The sequence below is a fragment of the Ascaphus truei genome, unplaced genomic scaffold (genome assembly GCF_040206685.1).
Source record: "Ascaphus truei isolate aAscTru1 unplaced genomic scaffold, aAscTru1.hap1 HAP1_SCAFFOLD_458, whole genome shotgun sequence".
NCBI classification, from domain to species: domain Eukaryota; kingdom Metazoa; phylum Chordata; class Amphibia; order Anura; family Ascaphidae; genus Ascaphus; species Ascaphus truei.
This window is the reverse complement of record NW_027456789.1, coordinates 238,456-262,616: the sequence shown is the minus strand read 5'-3', so window position 1 is coordinate 262,616 and position 24,161 is coordinate 238,456. Positions and strand designations below refer to the sequence as shown.

At 52.2% G+C, this 24,161-nt stretch overlaps 1 protein-coding gene across 1 annotated transcript in view; it reads right to left on the bottom strand.

Moving 5' to 3' along the window:
• Nucleotides 1-24,161, bottom strand: part of TMEM145 (transmembrane protein 145) — a 222,693-nt gene that overhangs the window by 37,122 nt on the left and 161,410 nt on the right. The window contains exon 12 of the mRNA XM_075584146.1: nt 7,129-7,301. Within this exon, the coding sequence (XP_075440261.1) occupies nt 7,129-7,301 (173 nt within the window). The remainder of the gene's footprint in view (nt 1-7,128; nt 7,302-24,161) is intronic.

Genomic DNA, 24,161 nt, shown 5'->3' with positions numbered 1-24,161 from the left:
CTTCTTAGGAAGATGTATTAGGCACAAAGTCTTGCGTGAAACAGGGAAACACTTACGGAGTGTTAACACTAACAAGAGGGTAATAAAAACGAGCACTGACACCCTCCAACGCGTTTCGTAACTCGTGGTTACTTCTTCAGGGAATGTATGCAGATGGGGGGGGGGGGGGTTTACACATATATATACACCCACTAATTAATCAATTAGATTTCATGGTGTCAAGTTGCTGCTCAAACATTAAAGATGCAGTGACTAGCTCATTCAAAAAGCTGCAATACAATGATGTCAAATGAAAAAAACAAAATGTCTAGTACAATCTTTATACATTCAACAATAAAATACAATTTATAAAAACAGATATATATCCTAAAATCGAACAGTGAGTATCTGAAAGAGATAAAACAAGTTTAAAGACATGCATGATTCGTTGCAATTCAGCATCTATAAACAGGAGCAGAAAAACACAACTAATACAAAGACCAGATATCTATATCTTCATTTAACCCCTTAGGGGATAGGGAGTTAAGTTGATAAATCCAGAATGTTTCTTGGTATGAGAGACTTTTAGTTCTATCTCCTCCCCTTCTTGCCCTAGGGACCACTTTGATACCTTTAAACATTAATTTAGACGGGTCTTTATTATGATGTGATGCAAAGTGGCGAGAAACACTATGTTTCTCATAACCTGCTTTAATGTTTCTAACATGCTCCTGTATCCTGATTTTAAGGCATCTTTTGGTGCGACCCACATATTGTAGGCCGCATTCACAGTTAATCATGTACACCACATGGGTCGTATTACAATTTATAAAAGAGTCAATAGCAAAGATTTCATTTGTGGTAAAGGATTTAAAAGTTTTTTTCTCTGGATGTAAATACCTACAAATAGAGCACTTCCCACATTGGTAATTTCCTAGGGGTTTATCCCCAAGCCAGATTTTTGTAATTGGCTTTATGCGGGCAGAGCCCACATCACTGGGTGCTAGTGCATTTTTTAAATTTTTGGCCCTTCTGTAGGTGAATTTAGGAAAATCAGATATATGATTATTTAGTACTGGATCGGAACTTAGAATTGCCCAATGTTTTCTTATTATGCTTTCAATTTTCTTGTTCATTGAGTTAAATGTAGTAACAAAAGGTATTTCCAGCACATTACTTTGTCCCCTATGTGATTCCTTATTTCTTGGGATTAGCATCAGCTGTCTATCCATAGATCGGACTGCATCTAGATCTCTAGTTAAACTAGCACTAGAGTACCCTCTCTCCAAAAATTTGTCAAACAATGCTTTTGATTGTATCTCAAAATCTTGTTCCCCACTACAGTTTCGCTTAACGCGAATAAATTGGCCCTTGGGAATGTTCGTGATCCACGATTTTTTGTGGTTGCTATTAGCCATTAGAATGTTATTGGCATCGATTTCTTTGAAATAAACTTTTGTTGAAACATTCCCATTGTCCAATGCTGTTAATTGAAGATCTAAATAGTTAATACTCTGTGGGTTCGATACATGTGTAAAAATCAAATTTCTATCGTTCGTATTCAGATAGGAGAGAAAGGAACAGACAGACACCTCATCACCATCCCATACACACAAGATATCGTCTATATAACGACGCCAAAGGATAATTTGTTGGCTGTATGGGTTATTAGTCCAGATATTCTGTAGTTCCCACTGACCGATGTACAGGTTTGCGAAACTGGGGGCAAATCTAGTACCCATCGCAGTTCCGCAAACCTGTAAAAAGAACTCTGTCAAAAATAAAAAATAATTATGGGTCAGTATGAATTCAATGGATTTCAAGATGAACTCTATATTGAGGTGATGTAGAGTGCTGTCTGTCTCTAGAAAAAATTTCACTGACTGCAGTCCTTTATCGTGTGGTATATGTGTGTAAAGTGCTTGGACGTCACACGTGATCCATTTATATGTACTCTTCCACTCAAAGTCTTGAAATGTAAGAAGAACTGAGGATGTATCTTTTAGATGTCTACGGTGATACTGACCAATGATCAGAAAACTGTATTGAATAGGGGCCTGAATTTCTCGAGATCTAGTAGCCCAAATGGCTTTCAATTATATAGTGATCTCCACAAATTTGTGAGAAATTTAACTCTCAAACGACATTTTATAAGAATTGAAAATGATTGTCCACAAATAGTGAAGGAAAAGGAACCATTACTAGAGACTCTGGAACTTAATACAGAAGACTTGGTTTGTAGACATACCGAATTTAAGAAAAGGTCTAGATTTTACCCTGCACAATCTAAAGGGCACCATATCGACACTTTTTTTAATATGGTAAATGATGATTTCTCTAAATTGGTGCAAACCTGTAAAACAGGAGACATTAGACACAATTTAAGTCAACAAGAGAACCTGGCCCTAAAGTGTTTAAGGGACAATAATGACCTTATTATTAGACAGGCGGATAAGGGGGGCGGTGTGGTGCTCCAAAATCGTAAGGATTACGAAATGGAAGCCCACCGCCTCCTCTATGATACATCCTTCTATAAGGTATTGGATAAAGATCCCACAAGTGAGTTCACTAACCTTTTGAAGGACCTTCTAGATAAGGCTCTCTTTGATACTGTGATTACACAAGCGGAATTTGACTTTTTGTTTAATGTTTCTCCCACAATACCAGTGTTTTATCATTTGCCCAAAGTTCATAAATGTATCTCCAACCCACCCGGCCGTCCCATTATTTCGGGAATAGACTCCCTAACTGCGAATCTTTCGCAATATGTAGATTTTTTTCTACAAATATATGTTACTCAATGACCTTCCTATCTAAAAGATACATCCTCAGTTCTTCTTACATTTCAAGACTTTGAGTGGAAGAGTACATATAAATGGATCACGTGTGACGTCCAAGCACTTTACACACATATACCACACGATAAAGGACTGCAGTCAGTGAATTTTTTCTAGAGACAGACAGCACTCTACATCACCTCAATATAGAGTTCATCTTGAAATCCATTGAATTCATACTGACCCATAATTATTTTTTATTTTTGACAGAGTTCTTTTTACAGGTTTGCGGAACTGCGATGGGTACTAGATTTGCCCCCAGTTTCGCAAACCTGTACATGGGTCAGTGGGAACTACAGAATATCTGGACTAATAACCCATACAGCCAACAAATTATCCTTTGGCGTCGTTATATAGACGATATCTTGTGTGTATGGGAAGGTGATGAGGTGTCTGTCTGTTCCTTTCTCTCCTATCTGAATACTAACGATAGAAATTTGATTTTTACACATGTATCGAACCCACAGAGTATTAACTATTTAGATCTTCAATTAACAGCATTGGACAATGGGAATGTTTCAACAAAAGTTTATTTCAAAGAAATCGATGCCAACAACATTCTAATGGCTAATAGCAACCACAAAAAATCGTGGATCACGAACATTCCCAAGGGCCAATTTATTCGCGTTAAGCGAAACTGTAGTGGGGAACAAGATTTTGAGATACAATCAAAAGCATTGTTTGACAAATTTTTGGAGAGAGGGTACTCTAGTGCTAGTTTAACTAGAGATCTAGATGCAGTCCGATCTATGGATAGACAGCTGATGCTAATCCCAAGAAATAAGGAATCACATAGGGGACAAAGTAATGTGCTGGAAATACCTTTTGTTACTACATTTAACTCAATGAACAAGAAAATTGAAAGCATAATAAGAAAACATTGGGCAATTCTAAGTTCCGATCCAGTACTAAATAATCATATATCTGATTTTCCTAAATTCACCTACAGAAGGGCCAAAAATTTAAAAAATGCACTAGCACCCAGTGATGTGGGCTCTGCCCGCATAAAGCCAATTACAAAAATCTGGCTTGGGGATAAACCCCTAGGAAATTACCAATGTGGGAAGTGCTCTATTTGTAGGTATTTACATCCAGAGAAAAAAACTTTTAAATCCTTTACCACAAATGAAATCTTTGCTATTGACTCTTTTATAAATTGTAATACGACCCATGTGGTGTACATGATTAACTGTGAATGCGGCCTACAATATGTGGGTCGCACCAAAAGATGCCTTAAAATCAGGATACAGGAGCATGTTAGAAACATTAAAGCAGGTTATGAGAAACATAGTGTTTCTCGCCACTTTGCATCACATCATAATAAAGACCCGTCTAAATTAATGTTTAAAGGTATCAAAGTGGTCCCTAGGGCAAGAAGGGGAGGAGATAGAACTAAAAGTCTCTCATACCAAGAAACATTCTGGATTTATCAACTTAACTCCCTATCCCCTAAGGGGTTAAATGAAGATATAGATATCTGGTCTTTGTATTAGTTGTGTTTTTCTGCTCCTGTTTATAGATGCTGAATTGCAACGAATCATGCATGTCTTTAAACTTGTTTTATCTCTTTCAGATACTCACTGTTCGATTTTAGGATATATATCTGTTTTTATAAATTGTATTTTATTGTTGAATGTATAAAGATTGTACTAGACATCTTGTTGGTGTTAACACTCCGTAAGTGTTTCCCTGTTTCACGCAAGACTTTGTGCCTAATACATCTTCCCAAGAAGCCGCGTGTATCCTTCGCTACACCGCACTGAGTGAGCCCTTGTAGGCGGTTCGTAGAATAGTGCGACCAGACTGTGACGTCACGATCGGGCGCTCCATGGAGGAGTAGCGACACGTGACTAACGTGCTTGGATGCGGAGGTGAGCGGAGGCTGCTACACGCTGATGAGGACAGTTGCTCCAGGACTATCCGGCAGCAGAGACTGAGACCTGCCCCGTCTTGAGTGAGAGGGAGACGGCTTCCACAACTACCAGCTTGACATCAGATGAGGAGAGATCCCCTGCACCCTACAATTGAGTGAGGAGTGCCGTCTGGAGCTGTGTACTGGTGTGGTATACCCAATTACCAACTGCCTATATTTTACTCTATTGATGTACGCAGAATATATATATTTTTACAAGTAAACTTTTATTTTTATTGTACTTCACTATGTGCGTTGTGCACCTTGTTTTTTTGTCTCTTCCAGAGCAATGCCGGGTCTGCATGCAGAGCAATGCCGGGTCTGCATGCAGAGCAGTGCCGGGTCTGCATGCAGAGCAGTGCCGGGTCTGCATGGAGAGCAGTGCCGGGTCTGCATGCAGAGCAGTGCCGGGTCTGCATGCAGAGCAGTGCCGGGTCTGCATGCAGAGCAGTGCCGGGTCTGCATGCAGAGCAGTGCCGGGTCTGCATGCAGAGCAGTGCCGGGTCTGCATGCAGAGCAGTGCCGGGTCTGCATGCAGAGCAATGCTATCCCATACATTACAGCGCTGGCTCGCTGACTAACTGTATGGGGCACATGCTACAGCCTAACATGGGGAATAAAAGTGCTTTTCTTTATTATACAATCCCCGGTCCCCCAAACATACCGTTCCCCTCCCAGACATCACACCGAGATTATCTCCTGTCTGGAAGGGGTTACACCAAACATCCAGGCCACATGAGTCTCACCGAGGCGACATTACACCCGGTATTGGGGCAGTCAGCCGGGCTTCCCCTTTATTATGTGAGGCTGGTTACCCTACCGTCACACTCCCCTCACACTCACAGTATCCAGCATTCCTCTCACACTCACACTGAGCTCACAGACTGCGCGCACCTCACACTCACAGTATCCTGCATTCCTCTCACACTCACACTGACTGCGCTCACCTCACACTCACAGTATCCTGCATTCCTCTCACACTCACACTGAGCTCACAGACTGCGCGCACCTCACACTCACAGTATCCTGCATTCCTCTCACACTCACACTGACTGCGCTCACCTCACACTCACAGTATCCTGCATTCCTCTCACACTCACACTGACTGCGCGCACCTCACACTCACAGTATCCTGCATTCCTCTCACACTCACACTGACTGCGCTCACCTCACACTCACAGTATCCTGCATTCCTCTCACACTCACACTGACTGCGCGCACCTCACACTCACAGTATCCTGCATTCCTCTCACACTCACACTGAGCTCACAGACTGCGCGCACCTCACACTCACAGTATCCTGCATTCCTCTCACACTCACACTGACTGCGCTCACCTCACACTCACAGTATCCTGCATTCCTCTCACACTCACACTGAGCTCACAGACTGCGTGCACCTCACACTCACAGTATCCTGCATTCCTCTCACACTCACACTGACTGCGCTCACCTCACACTCACAGTATCCTGCATTCCTCTCACACTCACACTGACTGCGCGCACCTCACACTCACAGTATCCTGCATTCCTCTCACACTCACATTGACTGCGCTCACCTCACACTCACAGTATCCTGCATTCCTCTCACACTCACACTGACTGCGCTCACCTCACACTCACAGTATCCTGCATTCCTCTCACACTCACACTGACTGCGTGCACCTCACACTCACAGTATCCTGCATTCCTCTCACACTCACACTGAGCTCACAGACTGCGCGCACCTCACACTCACAGTATCCTGCATTCCTCTCACACTCACACTGACTGCGCTCACCTCACACTCACAGTATCCTGCATTCCTCTCACACTCACACTGAGCTCACAGACTGCGCGCACCTCACACTCACAGTATCCTGCATTCCTCTCACACTCAAACTGAGCTCACAGACTGCGCTCACCTCACACTCACAGTATCCTGCATTCCTCTCACACTCACACTGAGCTCACAGACTGCGCTCACCTCACACTCACAGTATCCTGCATTCCTCTCACACTCACACTGAGCTCACAGACTGCGCTCACCTCACACTCACAGTATCCTGCATTCCTCTCACACTCACACTGACTGCGCTCACCTCACACTCACAGTATCCTGCATTCCTCTCACACTCACACTGAGCTCACAGACTGCGCTCACCTCACACTCACAGTATCCTGCATTCCACTCACACTCACACTGAGCTCACAGACTGCGCTCACCTCACACTCACAGTATCCTGCATTCCTCTCACACTCACACTGAGCTCACAGACTGCGCTCACCTCACACTCACAGTATCCTGCATTCCTCTCACACTCACACTGAGCTCACAGACTGCGCTCACCTCACACTCACAGTATCCTGCATTCCTCTCACACTCACACTGAGCTCACAGACTGCGCTCACCTCATACTCACCAGAGTGTATACGCCGCAAAGAAAGGCACGTAGAAGGCCTGTTTCTCTGGGAAGTGTTTGAGCGTCACCAGCACCGCGTAACAGAACCAGATGTAGGCCAAGAACTGCAGGGCGATGTTCCCGTATCCAGCCGGGGACTCGTACGTATACAGGACCTGCGCCGGGTCAAAGAACTGCAGGGTGACACAGAGTGACAGTGTGACACGTATACAGGACCTGCGCCGGGTCACAGAACTGCAGGGTGACACAGAGTGACAGTGTGACACGTATACAGGACCTGCGCCGGGTCAAAGAACTGCAGGGTGACACAGAGTGACAGTGTGACACGTATACAGGACCTGCGCCGGGTCAAAGAACTGCAGGGTGACACAGAGTGACAGTGTGACACGTATACAGGACCTGCGCCGGGTCAAAGAACTGCAGGGTGACACAGAGTGACAGTGTGACACGTATACAGGACCTGCGCCGGGTCAAAGAACTGCAGGGACAGGGTGACACAGAGTGACAGTGTGACACGTATACAGGACCTGCGCCGTGTCACAGAACTGCAGGGTGACACAGAGTGACAGTGTGACACGTATACAGGACCTGCGCCGTGTCACAGAACTGCAGGGTGACACAGAGTGACAGTGTGACACGTATACAGGACCTGCGCCGGGTCAAAGAACTGCAGGGTGACACAGAGTGACAGTGTGACACGTATACAGGACCTGCGCCGGGTCAAAGAACTGCAGGGTGACACAGAGTGACAGTGTGACACGTATACAGGACCTGCGCCGGGTCACAGAACTGCAGGGTGACACAGAGTGACAGTGTGACACGTATACAGGACCTGCGCCGGGTCAAAGAACTGCAGGGTGACACAGAGTGACAGTGTGACACGTATACAGGACCTGCGCCGGGTCACAGAACTGCAGGGTGACACAGAGTGACAGTGTGACACGTATACAGGACCTGCGCCGGGTCACAGAACTGCAGGGTGACACAGAGTGACAGTGTGACACGTATACAGGACCTGCGCCGGGTCACAGAACTGCAGGGTGACACAGAGTGACAGTGTGACACGTATACAGGACCTGCGCCGGGTCAAAGAACTGCAGGGTGACACAGAGTGACAGTGTGACACGTATACAGGAGCTGCGCGTGTCACAGAACTGCAGGGTGACACAGAGTGACAGTGTGACACGTATACAGGACCTGCCCGGGTCAAAGAACTGCAGGGTGACACAGAGTGACAGTGTGACACGTATACAGGACCTGCGCCGGGTCACAGAACTGCAGGGACAGGGTGACACAGAGTGACAGTGTGACACGTATACAGGACCTGCGCCGGGTCAAAGAACTGCAGGGTGACACAGAGTGACAGTGTGACACGTATACAGGACCTGCGCCGGGTCAAAGAACTGCAGGGACAGGGTGACACAGAGTGACAGTGTGACACGTATACAGGAGCTGCGCGTGTCACAGAACTGCAGGGTGACACAGAGTGACAGTGTGACACGTATACAGGACCTGCGCCGGGTCAAAGAACTGCAGGGACAGGGTGACACAGAGTGACAGTGTGACACGTATACAGGACCTGCGCCGGGTCACAGAACTGCAGGGTGACACAGAGTGACAGTGTGACACGTATACAGGACCTGCGCCGGGTCAAAGAACGGCAGGGTGACACAGAGTGACAGTGTGACACGTATACAGGACCTGCGCCGGGTCACAGAACTGCAGGGACAGGGTGACACAGAGTGACAGTGTGACACGTATACAGGACCTGCGCCGGGTCAAAGAACTGCAGGGTGACACAGAGTGACAGTGTGACACGTATACAGGACCTGCGCCGTGTCACAGAACTGCAGGGTGACACAGAGTGACAGTGTGACACATATACAGGACCTGCGCCGGGTCAAAGAACTGCAGGGTGACACAGAGTGACAGTGTGACACGTATACAGGACCTGCGCCGGGTCAAAGAACTGCAGGGTGACACAGAGTGACAGTGTGACACGTATACAGGACCTGCGCCGGGTCAAAGAACTGCAGGGTGACACAGAGTGACAGTGTGACACGTATACAGGACCTGCGCCGGGTCAAAGAACTGCAGGGTGACACAGAGTGACAGTGTGACACGTATACAGGACCTGCGCCGGGTCAAAGAACTGCAGGGACAGGGTGACACAGAGTGACAGTGTGACACGTATACAGGACCTGCGCCGTGTCACAGAACTGCAGGGTGACACAGAGTGACAGTGTGACACGTATACAGGACCTGCGCCGTGTCACAGAACTGCAGGGTGACACAGAGTGACAGTGTGACACGTATACAGGACCTGCGCCGGGTCAAAGAACTGCAGGGTGACACAGAGTGACAGTGTGACACGTATACAGGACCTGCGCCGGGTCAAAGAACTGCAGGGTGACACAGAGTGACAGTGTGACACGTATACAGGACCTGCGCCGGGTCACAGAACTGCAGGGTGACACAGAGTGACAGTGTGACACGTATACAGGACCTGCGCCGGGTCAAATAACTGCAGGGTGACACAGAGTGACAGTGTGACACGTATACAGGACCTGCGCCGGGTCAAAGAACTGCAGGGTGACACAGAGTGACAGTGTGACACGTATACAGGACCTGCGCCGGGTCAAAGAACTGCAGGGTGACACAGAGTGACAGTGTGACACGTATACAGGACCTGCGCCGGGTCAAAGAACTGCAGGGACAGGGTGACACAGAGTGACAGTGTGACACGTATACAGGACCTGCGCCGTGTCACAGAACTGCAGGGTGACACAGAGTGACAGTGTGACACGTATACAGGACCTGCGCCGTGTCACAGAACTGCAGGGTGACACAGAGTGACAGTGTGACACGTATACAGGACCTGCGCCGGGTCAAAGAACTGCAGGGTGACACAGAGTGACAGTGTGACACGTATACAGGACCTGCGCCGGGTCAAAGAACTGCAGGGTGACACAGAGTGACAGTGTGACACGTATACAGGACCTGCGCCGGGTCACAGAACTGCAGGGTGACACAGAGTGACAGTGTGACACGTATACAGGACCTGCGCCGGGTCAAAGAACTGCAGGGTGACACAGAGTGACAGTGTGACACGTATACAGGACCTGCGCCGGGTCACAGAACTGCAGGGTGACACAGAGTGACAGTGTGACACGTATACAGGACCTGCGCCGGGTCACAGAACTGCAGGGTGACACAGAGTGACAGTGTGACACGTATACAGGACCTGCGCCGGGTCACAGAACTGCAGGGTGACACAGAGTGACAGTGTGACACGTATACAGGACCTGCGCCGGGTCAAAGAACTGCAGGGTGACACAGAGTGACAGTGTGACACGTATACAGGAGCTGCGCGTGTCACAGAACTGCAGGGTGACACAGAGTGACAGTGTGACACGTATACAGGACCTGCGCCGGGTCAAAGAACTGCAGGGTGACACAGAGTGACAGTGTGACACGTATACAGGACCTGCGCCGGGTCACAGAACTGCAGGGACAGGGTGACACAGAGTGACAGTGTGACACGTATACAGGACCTGCGCCGGGTCAAAGAACTGCAGGGTGACACAGAGTGACAGTGTGACACGTATACAGGACCTGCGCCGGGTCAAAGAACTGCAGGGACAGGGTGACACAGAGTGACAGTGTGACACGTATACAGGAGCTGCGCGTGTCACAGAACTGCAGGGTGACACAGAGTGACAGTGTGACACGTATACAGGACCTGCGCCGGGTCAAAGAACTGCAGGGACAGGGTGACACAGAGTGACAGTGTGACACGTATACAGGACCTGCGCCGGGTCACAGAACTGCAGGGTGACACAGAGTGACAGTGTGACACGTATACAGGACCTGCGCCGGGTCAAAGAACTGCAGGGTGACACAGAGTGACAGTGTGACACGTATACAGGACCTGCGCCGGGTCACAGAACTGCAGGGACAGGGTGACACAGAGTGACAGTGTGACACGTATACAGGACCTGCGCCGGGTCAAAGAACTGCAGGGTGACACAGAGTGACAGTGTGACACGTATACAGGACCTGCGCCGTGTCACAGAACTGCAGGGTGACACAGAGTGACAGTGTGACACATATACAGGACCTGCGCCGGGTCAAAGAACTGCAGGGTGACACAGAGTGACAGTGTGACACGTATACAGGACCTGCGCCGGGTCAAAGAACTGCAGGGTGACACAGAGTGACAGTGTGACACGTATACAGGACCTGCGCCGGGTCAAAGAACTGCAGGGTGACACAGAGTGACAGTGTGACACGTATACAGGACCTGCGCCGGGTCACAGAACTGCAGGGTGACACAGAGTGACAGTGTGACACGTATACAGGACCTGCGCCGGGTCAAAGAACTGCAGGGTGACACAGAGTGACAGTGTGACACGTATACAGGACCTGCGCCGGGTCACAGAACTGCAGGGTGACACAGAGTGACCGTGTGACACGTATACAGGACCTGCGCCGGGTCACAGAACTGCAGGGTGACACAGAGTGACAGTGTGACACGTATACAGGACCTGCGCCGGGTCACAGAACTGCAGGGTGACACAGAGTGACAGTGTGACACGTATACAGGACCTGCGCCGGGTCAAAGAACTGCAGGGTGACACAGAGTGACAGTGTGACACGTATACAGGAGCTGCGCGTGTCACAGAACTGCAGGGTGACACAGAGTGACAGTGTGACACGTATACAGGACCTGCGCCGGGTCAAAGAACTGCAGGGTGACACAGAGTGACAGTGTGACACGTATACAGGACCTGCGCCGGGTCACAGAACTGCAGGGACAGGGTGACACAGAGTGACAGTGTGACACGTATACAGGACCTGCGCCGGGTCAAAGAACTGCAGGGTGACACAGAGTGACAGTGTGACACGTATACAGGACCTGCGCCGGGTCAAAGAACTGCAGGGACAGGGTGACACAGAGTGACAGTGTGACACGTATACAGGAGCTGCGCGTGTCACAGAACTGCAGGGTGACACAGAGTGACAGTGTGACACGTATACAGGACCTGCACCGGGTCAAAGAACTGCAGGGACAGGGTGACACAGAGTGACAGTGTGACACGTATACAGGACCTGCGCCGGGTCACAGAACTGCAGGGTGACACAGAGTGACAGTGTGACACGTATACAGGACCTGCGCCGGGTCAAAGAACTGCAGGGTGACACAGAGTGACAGTGTGACACGTATACAGGACCTGCGCCGGGTCACAGAACTGCAGGGACAGGGTGACACAGAGTGACAGTGTGACACGTATACAGGACCTGCGCCGGGTCAAAGAACTGCAGGGTGACACAGAGTGACAGTGTGACACGTATACAGGACCTGCGCCGTGTCACAGAATTGCAGGGTGACACAGAGTGACAGTGTGACACATATACAGGACCTGCGCCGGGTCAAAGAACTGCAGGGTGACACAGAGTGACAGTGTGACACGTATACAGGACCTGCGCCGGGTCAAAGAACTGCAGGGTGACACAGAGTGACAGTGTGACACGTATACAGGACCTGCGCCGGGTCAAAGAACTGCAGGGTGACACAGAGTGACAGTGTGACACGTATACAGGACCTGCGCCGGGTCAAAGAACTGCAGGGTGACACAGAGTGACAGTGTGACACGTATACAGGACCTGCGCCGGGTCAAAGAACTGCAGGGTGACACAGAGTGACAGTGTGACACGTATACAGGACCTGCGCCGGGTCAAAGAACTGCAGGGTGACACAGAGTGACAGTGTGACACGTATACAGGACCTGCGCCGGGTCAAAGAACTGCAGGGTGACACAGAGTGACAGTGTGACACGTATACAGGACCTGCGCGTATCACAGAACTGCAGGGTGACACAGAGTGACAGTGTGACACGTATACAGGACCTGCGCCGGGTCACAGAACTGCAGGGTGACACAGAGTGACAGTGTGACACGTATACAGGACCTGCGCCGGGTCAAAGAACTGCAGGGTGACACAGAGTGACAGTGTGACACGTATACAGGACCTGCGCCGGGTCACAGAACTGCAGGGACAGGGTGACACAGAGTGACAGTGTGACACGTATACAGGACCTGCGCCGGGTCAAAGAACTGCAGGGACAGGGTGACACAGAGTGACAGTGTGACACGTATACAGGACCTGCGCCGGGTCAAAGAACTGCAGGGACAGGGTGACACAGAGTGACAGTGTGACACGTATACAGGACCTGCGCCGGGTCAAAGAACTGCAGGGTGACACAGAGTGACAGTGTGACACGTATACAGGACCTGCGCGTATCACAGAACTGCAGGGTGACACAGAGTGACAGTGTGACACGTATACAGGACCTGCGCCGGGTCAAAGAACTGCAGGGTGACACAGAGTGACAGTGTGACACGTATACAGGACCTGCGCCGGGTCAAAGAACTGCAGGGTGACACAGAGTGACAGTGTGACACGTATACAGGACCTGCGCCGGGTCAAAGAACTGCAGGGTGACACAGAGTGACAGTGTGACACGTATACAGGACCTGCGCCGGGTCACAGAACTGCAGGGTGACACAGAGTGACAGTGTGACACGTATACAGGACCTGCGCCGGGTCACAGAACTGCAGGGACAGGGTGACACAGAGTGACAGTGTGACACGTATACAGGACCTGCGCCGGGTCAAAGAACTGCAGGGACAGGGTGACACAGAGTGACAGTGTGACACGTATACAGGACCTGCGCCGGGTCAAAGAACTGCAGGGACAGGGTGACACAGAGTGACAGTGTGACACGTATACAGGACCTGCGCCGGGTCAAAGAACTGCAGGGTGACACAGAGTGACAGTGTGACACGTATACAGGACCTGCGCCGGGTCAAAGAACTGCAGGGTGACACAGAGTGACAGTGTGACACGTATACAGGACCTGCGCCGGGTCAAAGAACTGCAGGGACAGGGTGACACAGAGTGACAGTGTGACACGTATACAGGACCTGCACCGGGTCAAAGAACTGCAGGGACAGGGTGACACAGAGTGACAGTGTGACACGTATACAGGACCTGCGCCGGGTCAAAGAACTGCAGGGTGACACAGAGTGACAGTGTGACACGTATACAGGACCTGCGCCGGGTCACAGAACTGCAGGGTGACACAGAGTGACAGTGTGACACGTATACAGGACCTGCGCTGGGTCAAAGAACTGCAGGGTGACACAGAGTGACAGTGTGACACGTATACAGGACCTGCGCCGGGTCAAAGAACTGCAGGGTGACACAGAGTGACAGTGTGACACGTATACAGGACCTGCGCCGGGTCAAAGAACTGCAGGGTGACACAGAGTGACAGTGTGACACGTATACAGGACCTGCGCCGGGTCAAAGAACTGCAGGGTGACACAGAGTGACAGTGTGACACGTATACAGGAGCTGCGCCGGGTCAAAGAACTGCAGGGACAGGGTGACACAGAGTGACAGTGTGACACGTATACAGGACCTGCGCCGGGTCAAAGAACTGCAGGGACAGGGTGACACAGAGTGACAGTGTGACACGTATACAGGACCTGCGCCGGGTCAAAGAACTGCAGGGACAGGGTGACACAGAGTGACAGTGTGACACGTATACAGGACCTGCGCCGGGTCAAAGAACTGCAGGGTGACACAGAGTGACAGTGTGACACGTATACAGGACCTGCGCCGGGTCACAGAACTGCAGGGTGACACAGAGTGACAGTGTGACACGTATACAGGACCTGCGCCGGGTCAAAGAACTGCAGGGTGACAGTGTGACACGTATACAGGACCTGCGCCGGGTCAAAGAACTGCAGGGTGACACAGAGTGACAGTGTGACACGTACTGTATACAGGACCTGCGCCGGGTCAAAGAACTGCAGGGTGACACAGAGTGACATTGTGACACGTATACAGGACCTGCGCCGGGTCAAAGAACTGCAGGGTGACACAGAGTGACAGTGTGACACGTATACAGGACCTGCGGCGGGTCAAAGAACTGCAGGGTGACACAGAGTGACAGTGTGACACGTATACAGGACCTGCGCCGGGTCAAAGAACTGCAGGGTGACACAGAGTGACAGTGTGACACGTATACAGGACCTGCGCCGGGTCACAGAACTGCAGGGACAGGGTGACACAGAGTGACAGTGTGACACGTATACAGGACCTGCGCCGGGTCACAGAACTGCAGGGACAGGGTGACACAGAGTGACAGTGTGACACGTATACAGGACCTGCGCCGGGTCACAGAATTGCAGGGACAGGGTGACACAGAGTGACAGTGTGACACGTATACAGGACCTGCGCCGGGTCAAAGAACTGCAGGGTGACACAGAGTGACAGTGTGACACGTATACAGGACCTGCGCCGGGTCAAAGAACTGCAGGGTGACACAGAGTGACAGTGTGACACGTATACAGGACCTGCGCCGGGTCACAGAACTGCAGGGACAGGGTGACACAGAGTGACAGTGTGACACGTATACAGGACCTGCGCCGGGTCAAAGAACTGCAGGGTGACACAGAGTGACAGTGTGACACGTATACAGGACCTGCGCCGTGTCACAGAACTGCAGGGTGACACAGAGTGACAGTGTGACACGTATACAGGACCTGCGCCGGGTCACAGAACTGCAGGGTGACACAGAGTGACAGTGTGACACGTATACAGGAGCTGCGCGTGTCACAGAACTGCAGGGTGACACAGAGTGACAGTGTGACACGTATACAGGACCTGCGCCGGGTCAAAGAACTGCAGGGTGACACAGAGTGACAGTGTGACACGTATACAGGACCTGCGCCAGGTCACAGAACTGCAGGGTGACACAGAGTGACAGTGTGACACGTATACAGGACCTGCGCCGGGTCAAAGAACTGCAGGGTGACACAGTGACACAGAGTGACAGTGTGACACATATACAGGACCTGCGCCGGGTCACAGAACTGCAGGGTGACACAGAGTGACAGTGTGACACGTATACAGGACCTGCGCCGGGTCAAAGAACTGCAGGGTGACACAGAGTGACAGTGTGACACGTATACAAGACCTGCCCCGGGTCAAAGAACTGCAGGGTGACACAGAGTGACAGTGTGACACGTATACAGGACCTGCGCCGGGTCAAAGAACTGCAGGGTGACACAGAGTGACAGTGTGACACGTATACAGGACCTGCGCCGTGTCACAGAACTGCAGGGTGACACAGAGTGACAGTGTGACACATATACAGGACCTGCGCCGGGTCAAAGAACTGCAGGGTGACACAGAGTGACAGTGTGACACGTATACAGGACCTGCGCCGGGTCAAAGAACTGCAGGGTGACACAGAGTGACAGTGTGACACGTATACAGGACCTGCGCCGGGTCAAAGAACTGCAGGGTGACACAGAGTGACAGTGTGACACGTATACAGGACCTGCGCCGGGTCAAAGAACTGCAGGGTGACACAGAGTGACAGTGTGACACGTATACAGGACCTGCGCCGGGTCAAAGAACTGCAGGGTGACACAGAGTGACAGTGTGACACGTATACAGGACCTGCGCCGGGTCAAAGAACTGCAGGGTGACACAGAGTGACAGTGTGACACGTATACAGGACCTGCGCCGGGTCAAAGAACTGCAGGGTGACACAGAGTGACAGTGTGACACGTATACAGGACCTGCGCGTATCACAGAACTGCAGGGTGACACAGAGTGACAGTGTGACACGTATACAGGACCTGCGCCGGGTCACAGAACTGCAGGGTGACACAGAGTGACAGTGTGACACGTATACAGGACCTGCGCCGGGTCAAAGAACTGCAGGGTGACACAGAGTGACAGTGTGACACGTATACAGGACCTGCGCCGGGTCACAGAACTGCTGGGACAGGGTGACACAGAGTGACAGTGTGACACGTATACAGGACCTGCGCCGGGTCAAAGAACTGCAGGGACAGGGTGACACAGAGTGACAGTGTGACACGTATACAGGACCTGCGCCGGGTCAAAGAACTGCAGGGACAGGGTGACACAGAGTGACAGTGTGACACGTATACAGGACCTGCGCCGGGTCAAAGAACTGCAGGGTGACACAGAGTGACAGTGTGACACGTATACAGGACCTGCGCGTATCACAGAACTGCAGGGTGACACAGAGTGACAGTGTGACACGTATACAGGACCTGCGCCGGGTCAAAGAACTGCAGGGTGACACAGAGTGACAGTGTGACACGTATACAGGACCTGCGCCGGGTCAAAGAACTGCAGGGTGACACAGAGTGACAGTGTGACACGTATACAGGACCTGCGCCGGGTCAAAGAACTGCAGGGTGACACAGAGTGACAGTGTGACACGTATACAGGACCTGCGCCGGGTCACAGAACTGCAGGGTGACACAGAGTGACAGTGTGACACGTATACAGGACCTGCGCCGGGTCACAGAACTGCAGGGACAGGGTGACACAGAGTGACAGTGTGACACGTATACAGGACCTGCGCCGGGTCAAAGAACTGCAGGGACAGGGTGACACAGAGTGACAGTGTGACACGTATACAGGACCTGCGCCGGGTCAAAGAACTGCAGGGACAGGGTGACACAGAGTGACAGTGTGACACGTATACAGGACCTGCGCCGGGTCAAAGAACTGCAGGGTGACACAGAGTGACAGTGTGACACGTATACAGGACCTGCGCCGGGTCAAAGAACTGCAGGGTGACACAGAGTGACAGTGTGACACGTATACAGGACCTGCGCCGGGTCAAAGAACTGCAGGGACAGGGTGACACAGAGTGACAGTGTGACACGTATACAGGACCTGCGCCGGGTCACAGAAATGCAGGGACAGGGTGACACAGAGTGACAGTGTGACACGTATACAGGACCTGCGCCGGGTCAAAGAACTGCAGGGTGACACAGAGTGACAGTGTGACACGTATACAGGACCTGCGCCGGGTCACAGAACTGCAGGGTGACACAGAGTGACAGTGTGACACGTATACAGGACCTGCGCCGGGTCAAAGAACTGCAGGGTGACACAGAGTGACAGTGTGACACGTATACAGGACCTGCGCCGGGTCAAAGAACTGCAGGGTGACACAGAGTGACAGTGTGACACGTATACAGGACCTGCGCCGGGTCAAAAAACTGCAGGGTGACACAGAGTGACAGTGTGACACGTATACAGGACCTGCGCCGGGTCAAAGAACTGCAGGGTGACACAGAGTGACAGTGTGACACGTATACAGGAGCTGCGCCGGGTCAAAGAACTGCAGGGACAGGGTGACACAGAGTGACAGTGTGACACGTATACAGGACCTGCGCCGGGTCAAAGAACTGCAGGGACAGGGTGACACAGAGTGACAGTGTGACACGTATACAGGACCTGCGCCGGGTCAAAGAACTGCAGGGACAGGGTGACACAGAGTGACAGTGTGACACGTATACAGGACCTGCGCCGGGTCAAAGAACTGCAGGGTGACACAGAGTGACAGTGTGACACGTATACAGGACCTGCGCCGGGTCACAGAACTGCAGGGTGACACAGAGTGACAGTGTGACACGTATACAGGACCTGCGCCGGGTCAAAGAACTGCAGGGTGACAGTGTGACACGTATACAGGACCTGCGCCGGGTCAAAGAACTGCAGGGTGACACAGAGTGACAGTGTGACACGTACTGTATACAGGACCTGCGCCGGGTCAAAGAACTGCAGGGGACACAGAGTGACATTGTGACACGTATACAGGACCTGCGCCGGGTCAAAGAACTGCAGGGTGACACAGAGTGACAGTGTGACACGTATACAGGACCTGCGGCGGGTCAAAGAACTGCAGGGTGACACAGAGTGACAGTGTGACACGTATACAGGACCTGCGCCGGGTCAAAGAACTGCAGGGTGACACAGAGTGACAGTGTGACACGTATACAGGACCTGCGCCGGGTCACAGAACTGCAGGGACAGGGTGACACAGAGTGACAGTGTGACACGTATACAGGACCTGCGCCGGGTCACAGAACTGCAGGGACAGGGTGACACAGAGTGACAGTGTGACACGTATACAGGACCTGCGCCGGGTCACAGAATTGCAGGGACAGGGTGACACAGAGTGACAGTGTGACACGTATACAGGACCTGCGCCTGGTCAAAGAACTGCAGGGTGACACAGAGTGACAGTGTGACACGTATACAGGACCTGCGCCGGGTCAAAGAACTGCAGGGTGACACAGAGTGACAGTGTGACACGTATACAGGACCTGCGCCGGGTCACAGAACTGCAGGGACAGGGTGACACAGAGTGACAGTGTGACACGTATACAGGACCTGCGCCGGGTCAAAGAACTGCAGGGTGACACAGAGTGACAGTGTGACACGTATACAGGACCTGCGCCGTGTCACAGAACTGCAGGGTGACACAGAGTGACAGTGTGACACGTATACAGGACCTGCGCCGGGTCACAGAACTGCAGGGTGACACAGAGTGACAGTGTGACACGTATACAGGAGCTGCGCGTGTCACAGAACTGCAGGGTGACACAGAGTGACAGTGTGACACGTATACAGGACCTGCGCCGGGTCAAAGAACTGCAGGGTGACACAGAGTGACAGTGTGACACGTATACAGGACCTGCGCCGGGTCACAGAACTGCAGGGTGACACAGAGTGACAGTGTGACACGTATACAGGACCTGCGCCGGGTCAAAGAACTGCAGGGTGACACAGTGACACAGAGTGACAGTGTGACACGTATACAGGACCTGCGCCGGGTCACAGAACTGCAGGGTGACACAGAGTGACAGTGTGACACGTATACAGGACCTGCGCCGGGTCAAAGAACTGCAGGGTGACACAGAGTGACAGTGTGACACGTATACAAGACCTGCCCCGGGTCAAAGAACTGCAGGGTGACACAGAGTGACAGTGTGACACGTATACAGGACCTGCGCCGTGTCACAGAACTGCAGGGTGACACAGAGTGACAGTGTGACACGTATACAGGACCTGCGCCGGGTCAAAGAACTGCAGGGTGACACAGAGTGACAGTGTGACACGTATACAGGACCTGCGCGTATCACAGAACTGCAGGGTGACACAGAGTGACAGTGTGACATGTATACAGGACCTGCGCCGGGTCACAGAACTGCAGGGTGACACAGAGTGACAGTGTGACACGTATACAGGACCTGCGCCGGGTCAAAGAACTGCAGGGTGACACAGAGTGACAGTGTGACACGTATACAGGACCTGCGCCGGGTCACAGAACTGCAGGGTGACACAGAGTGACAGTGTGACACGTATACAGGACCTGCGCCGGGTCAAAGAACTGCAGGGTGACACAGAGTGACAGTGTGACACGTATACAGGACCTGCCCCGGGTCAAAGAACTGCAGGGTGACACAGAGTGACAGTGTGACACGTATACAGGACCTGCGCCGTGTCACAGAACTGCAGGGTGACACAGAGTGACAGTGTGACACGTATACAGGACCTGCGCCGGGTCAAAGAACTGCAGGGTGACACAGAGTGACAGTGTGACACGTATACAGGACCTGCGCCGGGTCAAAGAACTGCAGGGTGACACAGAGTGACAGTGTGACACGTATACAGGACCTGCGCCGGGTCACAGAACTGCAGGGTGACACAGAGTGACAGTGTGACACGTATACAGGACCTGCGCCGTGTCACAGAACTGCAGGGTGACACAGAGTGACAGTGTGACACGTATACAGGACCTGCCCCGGGTCAAAGAACTGCAGGGTGACACAGAGTGACAGTGTGACACGTATACAGGACCTGCGCTGGGTCAAAGAACTGCAGGGTGACACAGAGTGACAGTGTGACACGTATACAGGACCTGCGCCGGGTCAAAGAACTGCAGGGTGACACAGAGTGACAGTGTGACACGTATACAGGACCTGCGCCGGGTCAAAGAACTGCAGGGTGACACAGAGTGACAGTGTGACACGTATACAGGACCTGCGCGTATCACAGAACTGCAGGGTGACACAGAGTGACAGTGTGACACGTATACAGGACCTGCGCCGGGTCACAGAACTGCAGGGTGACACAGAGTGACAGTGTGACACGTATACAGGACCTGCGCCGGGTCAAAGAACTGCAGGGTGACACAGAGTGACAGTGTGACACGTATACAGGACCTGCGCCGGGTCACAGAACTGCTGGGACAGGGTGACACAGAGTGACAGTGTGACACGTATACAGGACCTGCGCCGGGTCAAAGAACTGCAGGGACAGGGTGACACAGAGTGACAGTGTGACACGTATACAGGACCTGCGCCGGGTCAAAGAACTGCAGGGACAGGGTGACACAGAGTGACAGTGTGACACGTATACAGGACCTGCGCCGGGTCAAAGAACTGCAGGGTGACACAGAGTGACAGTGTGACACGTATACAGGACCTGCGCGTATCACAGAACTGCAGGGTGACACAGAGTGACAGTGTGACACGTATACAGGACCTGCGCCGGGTCAAAGAACTGCAGGGTGACACAGAGTGACAGTGTGACACGTATACAGGACCTGCGCCGGGTCAAAGAACTGCAGGGTGACACAGAGTGACAGTGTGACACGTATACAGGACCTGCGCCGGGTCAAAGAACTGCAGGGTGACACAGAGTGACAGTGTGACACGTATACAGGACCTGCGCCGGGTCACAGAACTGCAGGGTGACACAGAGTGACAGTGTGACACGTATACAGGACCTGCGCCGGGTCACAGAACTGCAGGGACAGGGTGACACAGAGTGACAGTGTGACACGTATACAGGACCTGCGCCGGGTCAAAGAACTGCAGGGACAGGGTGACACAGAGTGACAGTGTGACACGTATACAGGACCTGCGCCGGGTCAAAGAACTGCAGGGACAGGGTGACACAGAGTGACAGTGTGACACGTATACAGGACCTGCGCCGGGTCAAAGAACTGCAGGGTGACACAGAGTGACAGTGTGACACGTATACAGGACCTGCGCCGGGTCAAAGAACTGCAGGGTGACACAGAGTGACAGTGTGACACGTATACAGGACCTGCGCCGGGTCAAAGAACTGCAGGGACAGGGTGACACAGAGTGACAGTGTGACACGTATACAGGACCTGCGCCGGGTCACAGAAATGCAGGGACAGGGTGACACAGAGTGACAGTGTGACACGTATACAGGACCTGCGCCGGGTCAAAGAACTGCAGGGTGACACAGAGTGACAGTGTGACACGTATACAGGACCTGCGCCGGGTCACAGAACTGCAGGGTGACACAGAGTGACAGTGTGACACGTATACAGGACCTGCGCCGGGTCAAAGAACTGCAGGGTGACACAGAGTGACAGTGTGACACGTATACAGGACCTGCGCCGGGTCAAAGAACTGCAGGGTGACACAGAGTGACAGTGTGACACGTATACAGGACCTGCGCCGGGTCAAAGAACTGCAGGGTGACACAGAGTGACAGTGTGACACGTATACAGGACCTGCGCCGGGTCAAAGAACTGCAGGGTGACACAGAGTGACAGTGTGACACGTATACAGGAGCTGCGCCGGGTCAAAGAACTGCAGGGACAGGGTGACACAGAGTGACAGTGTGACACGTATACAGGACCTGCGCCGGGTCAAAGAACTGCAGGGACAGGGTGACACAGAGTGACAGTGTGACACGTATACAGGACCTGCGCCGGGTCAAAGAACTGCAGGGACAGGGTGACACAGAGTGACAGTGTGACACGTATACAGGACCTGCGCCGGGTCAAAGAACTGCAGGGTGACACAGAGTGACAGTGTGACACGTATACAGGACCTGCGCCGGGTCACAGAACTGCAGGGTGACACAGAGTGACAGTGTGACACGTATACAGGACCTGCGCCGGGTCAAAGAACTGCAGGGTGACAGTGTGACACGTATACAGGACCTGCGCCGGGTCAAAGAACTGCAGGGTGACACAGAGTGACAGTGTGACACGTACTGTATACAGGACCTGCGCCGGGTCAAAGAACTGCAGGGGACACAGAGTGACATTGTGACACGTATACAGGACCTGCGCCGGGTCAAAGAACTGCAGGGTGACACAGAGTGACAGTGTGACACGTATACAGGACCTGCGGCGGGTCAAAGAACTGCAGGGTGACACAGAGTGACAGTGTGACACGTATACAGGACCTGCGCCGGGTCACAGAACTGCAGGGACAGGGTGACACAGAGTGACAGTGTGACACGTATACAGGACCTGCGCCGGGTCACAGAATTGCAGGGACAGGGTGACACAGAGTGACAGTGTGACACGTATACAGGACCTGCGCCGGGTCAAAGAACTGCAGGGTGACACAGAGTGACAGTGTGACACGTATACAGGACCTGCGCCGGGTCAAAGAACTGCAGGGTGACACAGAGTGACAGTGTGACACGTATACAGGACCTGCGCCGGGTCACAGAACTGCAGGGACAGGGTGACACAGAGTGACAGTGTGACACGTATACAGGACCTGCGCCGGGTCAAAGAACTGCAGGGTGACACAGAGTGACAGTGTGACACGTATACAGGACCTGCGCCGTGTCACAGAACTGCAGGGTGACACAGAGTGACAGTGTGACACGTATACAGGACCTGCGCCGGGTCACAGAACTGCAGGGTGACACAGAGTGACAGTGTGACACGTATACAGGAGCTGCGCGTGTCACAGAACTGCAGGGTGACACAGAGTGACAGTGTGACACGTATACAGGACCTGCGCCGGGTCAAAGAACTGCAGGGTGACACAGAGTGACAGTGTGACACGTATACAGGACCTGCGCCGGGTCACAGAACTGCAGGGTGACACAGAGTGACAGTGTGACACGTATACAGGACCTGCGCCGGGTCAAAGAACTGCAGGGTGACACAGTGACACAGAGTGACAGTGTGACACGTATACAGGACCTGCGCCGGGTCACAGAACTGCAGGGTGACACAGAGTGACAGTGTGACACGTATACAGGACCTGCGCCGGGTCAAAGAACTGCAGGGTGACACAGAGTGACAGTGTGACACGTATACAAGACCTG